The following is a 9,992-nucleotide window of genomic DNA, read 5'->3' as shown; positions in this document are numbered from 1 at the left end:
AGTTTAAGTCTTTGTCCAAATGTTGCTTGATGCCATTATAAGCCCAAATTACGAGGCATGTCATTCACAGTTTTCTATAACTTCTAAAAAATGAAGAAACTGAGCAGGTCCATGTTTAATAAATATGTTAAAAGTTGTATGGGTCTGTTCTGTGCACAGAAAACATGTTCAATCCATTTAGAATAGAGGATACCCTTAACCGCAAATCTTCATGTTTATGGTTAAAGAGCAAGAATGAACATTTCTTTAGGAAACAGAAAACAAGTAAAAAAAATTAAGGTTTTTCTAGCCAATTCAAAATTTGGTTGTTTCTAGGAACCAGGAGTGACCATGTATGAAATAGGTCCCTTTTGTTTGTGATAGTGGATAAGGAACCCAAATGTGTTGTTTTTCCTTTGATTACTCAACTGCAAAATGGGGACTTCACATTTCTACCTCACAGGCGTGCTAAGTTGTGATGATACATCTTCCAAGTATGCACTACTATTAAAATCCTAGGTCTGATCCTATTATTTCCTCCAGATAGTTATTTGTCAATATATGTAAACTTCTCCAGTCATTTTCTGCCACATGAGGCAGTTTAGGTGGCTGGGTGTCCTGACTTCGATTCTGTGTGAGCTTTTAAAAAATAACAATGAAATTAAAACAAGTAAAAAAACCCTGCTCACAAAAGCATTTAAAATGTCTCTCTGTTATGTGGTAGCCCTGGACAAAAATGTGAGAGAGAATAACTGAAAGAAGATATTTCTTTGGTACTTTCACAAAATATTTGTGTTCTGTGGAGGTCTGAAAAGACCTCATGTTCCACAACTGGCTGTCTTCCCATCCTGAGATGAATAAGTGATAGCAATTGCTGTTTTTTTTTTCACTGTTGAAAGGTTCATATGTTCTGACTCTGTTCTGGCATTTTTTTCTTGCACAGTGGATCTACTCTTATGGTGCAGCAACAGGTGCTGGAGCATTTGCCATTGTTATAATGGTAGCAAAGTAATTTACCAAGATCCTGTGCTCAAAACTTTGTAGAACATCTGCTTTTTGTGCTTGGTTCCGTGCACAATGGTTTCAGAACTTTTTTGACTTAAGAAATATTTTCCTGTTTAAAAAAAAAGGATTATTTCCACCCCCCTGCCCCGGGAGTTATTTCAAAAGCAACAGGGAGTTCTTTGTCTTATCTCTAGTTACTAAAGGTCATGAAATTTCATCCAACGCTTGAAAATCCCCAGGCAACAAGTCATTGTGCACTAGGCATGGAACAAGAGGGGTCAGGGCATATCACCTTATGGCACAAATAAGTAGGTAAGAAATGACTTGACTGTCTTAGCATCGATGTATGCATGTGCTGCAAAGAAAGGAAGATGTCTCCCAGGCAGTGTAACTATCTCTGCTGAGGGGAAGGACATACAGTTCCACCTTGGTCCCAAATCTGGCAGGAAGTATGACTAAGTATGACACCAGTAGATGGGCAAAATGTGCTACCCAGGGATCAATGAGCATTTTCAATTCTCTGTGTCTGAGTCCTGGTACTCTCCAGCCCCTGACCCCAGTCCCAGTGGGACCCTGAGAGGAAGGTTAAAAATACTTCAAGCTACATCTGGCTAGGAGGAGGGCAGTAGCCCTCTGGGTGATTAACTAAAGCTCTGGAATGTGAGATTTTGTTGTAATCTTTATCTTAATGTGTAACTGCAAGTGTAATGGGAAAGCTGAGGGCAGTCCTGTTCTCCCCGAGGCCTGGAAAGATGGTGACTGTGGCAACTTAACAGAGCCACAGATCCTATGGTTTCCAATGATTTCTAAGTACTAACTGCAGTCCGAATGGGAAACAAGTATTGAAGAAGGTTTGTCGCTTGTTGAAAACTGCTGCTCCATAGGAACTCAGGTTTTGGATAGTAAGAAAGGGGATGAAGTTGGCCAGGGCAGCGCTTTTCCCCTTTTTAAAGATGTGGGACTCAGACCTGGCTTTCTCACAGCATTTTCGGTAAACTCCCATCCTTCCATGCATGCTTACCACAGCCATGACCTGACCCCGTAAGGAGGCTGCCTGCTTGCAGGCAGCTAACCACAGCAGACCTAACTGAGGATTCTTGCCACAGGCTCACCTCAGAGCAGGCTTCCCTTTGATTTCTGATTTGTCTGCCTCATCTCAGTTGGAAACTGCCCGCAAGCCGCCCTCTTAACGTGTGCAACGCTCTTGCAGGCCAATCTGCCCCTGCTGCAGCGGGAGCTGCTGCACTGTGCAAGGCTAGCCAAGCAGAACCCAGCCCAGTACCTCGCCCAGCACGAACAGCTGCTTCTGGATGCCAGCACCACCTCACCTGTTGACTCCTCAGAGCTGCTTCTCGATGTGAACGAAAACGGGAAGAGGCGAACTCCAGACAGGTGAGCGCCGCCGCGCCGTTCTCGCCCCGCTCAGAAGTGTCCCGCGGTCGGATGTGCCGAGCGCCACTAGCGATGGGGGGAGCGGGTGGGTGGCGGGGGGCCTGGGGGAACTGCGATGGTGTTCCCTGGGTGCGGGTCCTGCCTTCATTACGGCCGGGCAACGGCTAGGTTACCTTTGTGTATGTGTGTGTAGAATCATAGAACAGTTTGGGTTGGAAGGGACCTTGGAAGGCCATCTAGTCCAACCCCCCTGCAATGAGCTGGGACATCTTCAACCACATCAGGTTGCTCAGAGCCCCATCCAGCCTGACCTTGAATGTTTCCAGGGATGGGGCATCTACCACCTCTCTGGGCATCCTCTTCCAGTGTCTCACCACCCTCATCATAAAAAAATGTCTTCCTTATATCTGGTAGTCTAAATCTAACCTCTTTCAGTTTAAAACCATCGCCCCTTGTCCTATCACAACAGGCCCTGCTTATGCATGTGTACATACACATACATAAATGTATATATAGCTACATATACATGTACAGAGGTATCTCTGTGCATGTAAATATAATATGTGCACACACTGATTCAGGCAGCAAAATCACGCGAGGATACACTGTGGTCATATCCACATAGAAGTAATACTCGCCAGCCCGTACCCTGCTATTTGGTGCATAGTATCTCTGTGCAGCATAAAGTGATGAGCAGCACATCACTCCAGCTCCATATGCAAGTCCTTTGTATTTGAGGTTTTGTTGGACTAAACAGTAAATATGTGGAAATACAAGGCAAGCTCCAGAGTGCAATCAGGGCTTTGACTCCTTCTGCTGTGCCATGTTTCCATATCCGTATAGCCAACGTGCATAAGGATATTTCTTCCAAACAGGAGAAATGTTCACTGAAATCGGTTTTGTTGCTGAGCTGAGAAAGAGTCCACGCAGAAACAGGGCAAGTGACTGTGTGTGTGTGAAGTACAGTAGCTTTAGGGATATGGAACAGTTTTTCTTATTTGAATAAAGTTCTTTTTCTAGTGTTAGAAGACAATGACTCCTGTGGTTATTTATTTTTAACTGTCTTCCCATGATAGTGTTAGAAATTTGGCTAGCATATACATTTTACCTTTGGGAGGCCCACATGCTGGCTTTTTGCTAGTTTTGTTTGCCATGGATTTTACAGTGTGGAAAAATTTTGTAATGCTGCTCTGCCAAATGCCACTAACTGCACGCCCAAAGCATGGCAAGTGTCCTAGTTATCTTTTAAATGAAAAAGGTGAAGATTTGCAAAGCCAAGAAGGCTTGCAAGTTTGTACAGGTGACATTTTTGTGTAGGGACAGGCCAAGATAGCACAAAACCAAAGAGAAAACAAAGTCTGAAAGCTCATAGTAAAATTTTAAGCTTCTCATAGCCAGAAGTGAGCAGTAAAAATTAAAGTAACATAGCCATTAGATAGACGACAATGTGAAAGTATTTGAAATTAGCTTGCTTTAGATTGTGTTTCAGGGAAATCACTATGGACCAGCAAGAAAATAAAGATACCAGCAGAGAAGCTCTTTTCTGTGTACCCTGTTTTCACCATTTTTCCCTGACAACTAGACCAAACTGAAACACCCATCGGTGTTAACACAAACCTGCTAACTGCATCCAAGAAAGATGGTTAATTTTCAAACATTTTCCGTGTAGTCTCTTCCTCTGTGCAAAGAGATAAAATTTCCAAAGCTGAAATTTAGCTCCCTGGGGCAGTTCTGCTGCATATCCTCTCAGTCTTTGCAGAGTAGTGTACCAAAATGTCTAGTAAAAAGGCCTCTTAAAATCTTGTGCATCTTGTGAATAACTTAAATATCAGCATGCTGTAGTCCAGTGTCAGTAGCAGACACGGTGTTTTTCTACAAGTAGGTAGACACACATTAAATTATCTCATAAGCCTGTGAGATCTTGCTTGACAGAGAATACAGAGGAGAAGAGGGATGTGCCTTCCTGACAGCCCTAGCTCACTTTCTTTTCTCTTAATAGAGAGCAGTGTTACTTGCTTCTCCCATAAGGCCACAAAGGAAAAATGGGCAATAAAATATTTCCTTTGTTTTTCTTCCTTAGCATTCTGGAATAATACTCCCGCTCTTTGAGACCCAGTTTGACAGTGTTGAATTTCGGTTATTTTGTAATAAGTACGGTCTCACCTATGGTACCTTCATTCCTGGTTCCATGGGAGAGGATGGGTGGTGCAGGCAGGTAAAGACTGATACAAGAACTTAGTAATGAAAAGACCCTGTATTAGTCTTATAGCAAAAAGGACGTAGGAGTAGCCCATAAGGAGACTGGCAGATCAGAAGAATATTGGATTTTAAAGTCAGCCTTCATCTTTTAATTAAAACTGAGGCATAGACCTAGAAAGGTTTAAGTCTGATTTATGGATTTTGTTCTGAGAGTTTTGTTGTAGTTAAAACACATAGGTGCTTTTGAAACTCGGAAGTCTCTGCTCATGAGCAAGTGCCTTTGGCTTCACAACTGAAGTCCCTCTTAGGCTCCGTCCAGCTCGGGGAGTCTTCAGTTCCTCTCCAGGTAGTGATGCAGCTTTTGGGGTGAGGGATAGACAGTGTCACTGCCAGCGTTGTGGGTAAGACCCTGCGTTTGAATTCCCAGGGTCCAGGGAGGGGCTGTGAAGCGGGGTGTCCCACTGGCCTGCACGCTCCAAGGTGCCAAAGCTATGAACTGGCAGCCTCTGTCGACTGCTGCTTGAAATTGGGCTCCTTAGTTCTTGGGAAGTGGCATTTCCGAAAAACCCATCCTTTCTTTTTTGACCCTGAGATTCTTTGCTGTCATGAAAGACCTGGAAAGAGACTGCCCAGCTCACCCATTGGAATGGTGCCTTGAGCTTAAAAAATAAGTTCTTTTTTGCAGTATCAAACAATGCTGTCACTGATTAGTCACACCTTCTTCTCCATCGACTATGATTAAAGCTATGCAGAAAAAAATTAAACGCATACGGTAGTTTTGGCTGAACCAAGTTCAGTGGAGTTGTCTCGTGCACTTACGAACATTTGAGCTACAGATTTAAAACAAAGAACAAGATCCTGTTGGAAAGATTCTTAAATTTACTGAGTGGGAGTTTGCATACCTTTTAATTTGGATAACGTAAGTAAATCAACCATGAAAAACTGTCCTCAGAGTCAGGGCATGCCTAGACTGAGTGAGTATTGAAACCAAATACTTTTCTGGCTTTATACTCATTATGCTATTAATTATTTTAATTGTTTATGGAGGAGCAGGAGGAAACATCTGGAAATATACCTACCTTTTTTTTAGATATCCAAGTAGTTTTCAAACATACTAATAAAAATACAGCAGAAGGTATGAGGCATCCTTTAAGAGGAGGGTTTGCTGTGACTCTGTTGACAGAACATGGGGGGAAAAAAAAAGACTAAAAGGCAACATCTTTCCAGGGGAACTAAATGCAGTTGGAATAATTTTGTTCAGAGATATGTCTCTCACTAAAGTAAATTGTGGTATCCTTTTCACTTCCCAAGGGATATGATACATACATGGCATTGTATATAATTTGTATGTTTTAAATATATATATATGTATATATATATCATATATATGTCTCATATACAGGTGTGTGTGTGTATGATACATACACGTATATATAAAAAATATATGTGAACAAATTCTTCCATATTTACATTTTTCTTTTGGGCATGAGTAACTGCATACCCTTCATTCCAATAGAGGTAAAATACAGTAAGGGATTAGGCAAAGGAAGTGGAACATGTGTGTTGCACATAACCACATTCACCTCGTGATTTTTTGTTAAAGAAAATCCACATACAGTAATTTTTTCTGCTTACAATTTCAGAACCTTTTTTGCATATGCATTTTCCAATTCTGGTTATTTATCTGCATATCCAAGTCTACTGTATGTGAGGTTTTATAGAGCAATCTGACAGCAGAGCTTCGTGTTTTACTGAATGTTTTCTTGGTGCATATGGTCTGACACGGATGAGCAGCCACGGTGAGATTTTGGAGTCTATTAAACTAGCTCATTAAAAAGATCAATCTGTTTCTGTAATAACACTGGGAACCATCAGTCACTGCAAGAGAGAAAAACTGACACCTGAGGAGACAACACATTTTGGTAATTTGTTCATGACATGTCATGAACAAAGTGTTCACTATATTTTGTTTACAACTTTTGGAGTTTATGTTCTACTGTAGTAAAGCAAAGGAATTTGGACCAATGTGAGTTTTTATTTTGGTGAATGAATGCTTAGTTATAAATAACATGATTTTAAATACGTTAACCACAAAGGACTTTTTGGTAATCAGTCATCCTTTGAGCTTGCTGGGAAGTGCTTTATGGCACATGAGTGTGTCATATATTGACTCTACATTTATGACAACTGCCTACAAAGTAGATACAGAATAGCAAAAAAATCTGTAAGAATAGCTCTAATTTTGAGAAGAAAACAAAAGTGGCCATGATTGTTTTGTGACTTTAGAACGTGCTGCTGTGCTGCTATATCCTTGGCACCCCTGACAAGGAATTCATGTCAAAGGTACCTGTGCACAGAGACCGACTTTGATAATTCTGTTAGGTAAATATTATTATTTGAAGAAGCTCCTCCACATCCCAGTAAGGTGAAGGACGCTCACAGGTCTTACAGCTATGTTCCTTCTAAGCCATGTGTAATTATGAGGCATTTTAAAAGAATTTTCTTAATATGAACTGTTAGCAAGGTAATATTCATCTTTTCTGTAACACAGTATTATAAACAAAATAAGTATTTTATTCCAGCAGAGCATTATCACTTGTTTCGTCATCAAGAATTTATTGATGGAAGTCCAGTTTAAATCAAAGCATCTTGCACAAATAGCAGATGAACAGCAGCTTTGCTTCCTTCTTGCAAGCTGACTTCAGTGTTCTTTGAAACTGTTGTAATACTCTTGATCAGGTGAAACTCAATTTTCCAGCCAAGGCAGTTTTGCATGGTCAGATTTCCTACCCAGGAAATGATCCATAAACTGCAATAATTTAAAACTGAAATGATAACTTACAAACAACATAAAGTCTGTTAAATGAGTACAGACTAATGACTAGTATCTATTCTGCTGTCTTTAATCTGAGTAAATCATGGCTCCAAGTAAAATGACCCCTTGCATGTTTATAGCTGAAGGACTCCATCTTTATCATATTGCCAGTTTTCCAAACGACAGTGTCGATTTATGTGCGTGTCAAGAAAAATGTGACCAACAGGAGCAAGAAAAAGAAAAAACCAAGAAAACGTGTCAGTTAGGCTTCCTATGCATTCAGTGTTATTTCCTCTCTACAGCTTGTTGTTGCTTTGGAAAATCAGATGGATCAGATGAACATCAAATGAAATCAGATGAAAATTGTGGCAGTTTTGGATTTGGAGCTAGTTCTTATATGGGTCTGCCAATTACTGTGAAGCAGGAGTGCCTCCTCAGGCACCTGGGGAAATGCTGCTGTCCCAAGGGGGTGAGACCTAGAAGAATGAGTAGGACTGAGATCAGAAGCAGAATAGCAGGTTTGGTTCGGGGCATCTGAATTATGTCACTCTGCAGTACTTTGTCTTTTATCACTGCATTCAGTACATTCAGATATAGTAAATTTGCCAGCGATTCCTGTTCTGATGAGACTTTGTGGAAGTTGTTACCTTTATATATTTTATATGGTCAGAAACACAAAATCAGTTTATGTACAGTCTCATGCTGGCATTCTGCTAGGTTGTTTATTTGGTCAGTGCGGAAAATAAAACAACAAATTGTAGAATTAAGGTTTTAACACCCAGAAAAGACCTGACAGCTGTTACCCAGCATAATAGCAAAAATAGGAATTTAATTTCAGTAAATGTATTTTCAATGGTAATTTTAATTTATATGTTAGTTAAACTCAGGGTTCTAGAAGAAAATGGATATGCTGGTGTGTTGTCTAAGCTAATGCAGTGCATTCCAGTTCAGGTAATTAAGTACAAAGCATTCCTAAAAAACCACAGAAGTACCTGTACAGTAAGGCGCAAATATGTACATTTGTATGAAAATATATGCTTTTAATGTCTAATTAGTGTGCAGAAGAGGAAAACTGGATTCCTACTTGTCACAGTTTTCTGGTTTGCTTTTCCTGCACTTAATGATCAAAAAAAGTCAAATGTGTTTATTTAATTATTTACAATTTCTCATTTCCCCCCCATCTTAGTTAGAGATCCTTCTAGCTTTAATATTAAAGAACTTTGGCAAATGAATAGCTTGGCTTGTACATGCAGGAAAAGTCAATTTTTTGCTTGCATAGTATTTTTACAATTGAAAGACCTGGACACTGAGTTTGAGTACATATGTGCAAAGAAAATACACACCAGCAACTAAATACAAAGCTTGTCTTGGAGAGCTGTCAAAAGCATCACTACCCATTGGGAGTTATTGCAAGCAGTACCATAATGCCAAAAGTCATTAAAAATATATGATGGCCCTCAGGTTTTCCTGATTAGGAGTTTTCACAGCCATTCTGCGTTTGTTTTGGAACAAGGTACGTACTCCACTTTAACAAAGTATGTCTGCCCAAAATCAGAACAGCTGTCCTGCTGTATTGGTGAAAGATTCTCCCCTCTTTGCCAAGTTAAGGTATAATAAAATATATATACCTGCAGCTTCTCTGGCATTAGTGATTGTGGTGAGGTCTCTGGAAAATCTCTTTACTCCTGTAAACAGTACAACCCATAGTTTAATTTCCTGCTGGTAATTGCAAGATCTTACTTTGATCCTCTCTCCCAGTGGATATTGGCAAAGATTTGGTTTCATCCTTCCTCTCATTGACATTAAAGGAGAACCTATTGAGGGGCAACAATTAATACGTTGAGTGTTTCTCCACAGACAGTCCCTCAAGGTTGGTTGGTTTGTGGGGCAGGGTTTGTGGAAGGGCAGTTGGTTTTAACAGCAGGCAAACAAGAAAGTTAGATCAAATTTACCTTCCTGTCAAAGTGAAAAAAAATTGTGTTATTACTAGGAAGATACATTACACCACCCGTAAATCACGGAGGAGAAAGTTCTCTTTAAAAAAGGCTGGAATATATCAGCTGTTTAACAAAGGGTTTTGGAGGGAGGGATGCAATCTCAACAGTAACCTTTCTGTTCAAAGCTAATATTTTGTGGGTTTTGTTTATTCCAGTGGTAACACCTTCCCCCCCCAGTGAAACAAAGCTTCCCTAAAAGGAGTTGTGAACCTGTTGAAGTAACTCTGACGTTTCTTTTTTATTTTAATGGAAAATGAGTTCAGTGTGAGTTCCGGGTTCTCAGGAAGAGGTGCAAAGTAGAGACTTCTTTGGAAACAGCTGATTATGAATTGAATTAATGAGTGTCTGTAAGGTAAAAACCTGCCCTTCTCCCTGATACCTCTTCAAAGTTGCCTGAGCATAAAACCCCTGCCCAAGAGTAATGGAGTGGGAAATCTTGAACATTATTGAGGACTTGAGTCTAACCACATCTTCCTGTAAAATTAATGACAGTCACAGGACCTTCGACTGAAATAGCCCAGATGGTACAAAAATGTTTGAAGGAAGCATTTCTCATCATCTAGCATCAGTCTTGTCCGAAGTCTCAGTATGACACTGATCTTGAT

The 9,992-nt window shown here is 40.3% G+C and overlaps 1 protein-coding gene across 7 annotated transcripts in view; it reads left to right on the top strand.

The window, feature by feature from the left end:
• Nucleotides 1-9,992, top strand: part of RUNX1T1 (RUNX1 partner transcriptional co-repressor 1) — a 117,069-nt gene that overhangs the window by 76,362 nt on the left and 30,715 nt on the right. For all 7 annotated transcript variants that reach the window (XM_069779650.1, XM_069779654.1, XM_069779656.1 and 4 more), the window contains one exon: nt 2,195-2,376. In XM_069779650.1, coding sequence (XP_069635751.1) covers nt 2,195-2,376 — 182 coding nt within the window. The remainder of the gene's footprint in view (nt 1-2,194; nt 2,377-9,992) is intronic.

The sequence above is a fragment of the Haliaeetus albicilla genome, chromosome 3 (genome assembly GCF_947461875.1).
Source record: "Haliaeetus albicilla chromosome 3, bHalAlb1.1, whole genome shotgun sequence".
Classification (NCBI taxonomy): Eukaryota; Metazoa; Chordata; class Aves; order Accipitriformes; family Accipitridae; genus Haliaeetus; species Haliaeetus albicilla.
This window is presented reverse-complemented; position numbering and strand designations above follow the sequence as displayed.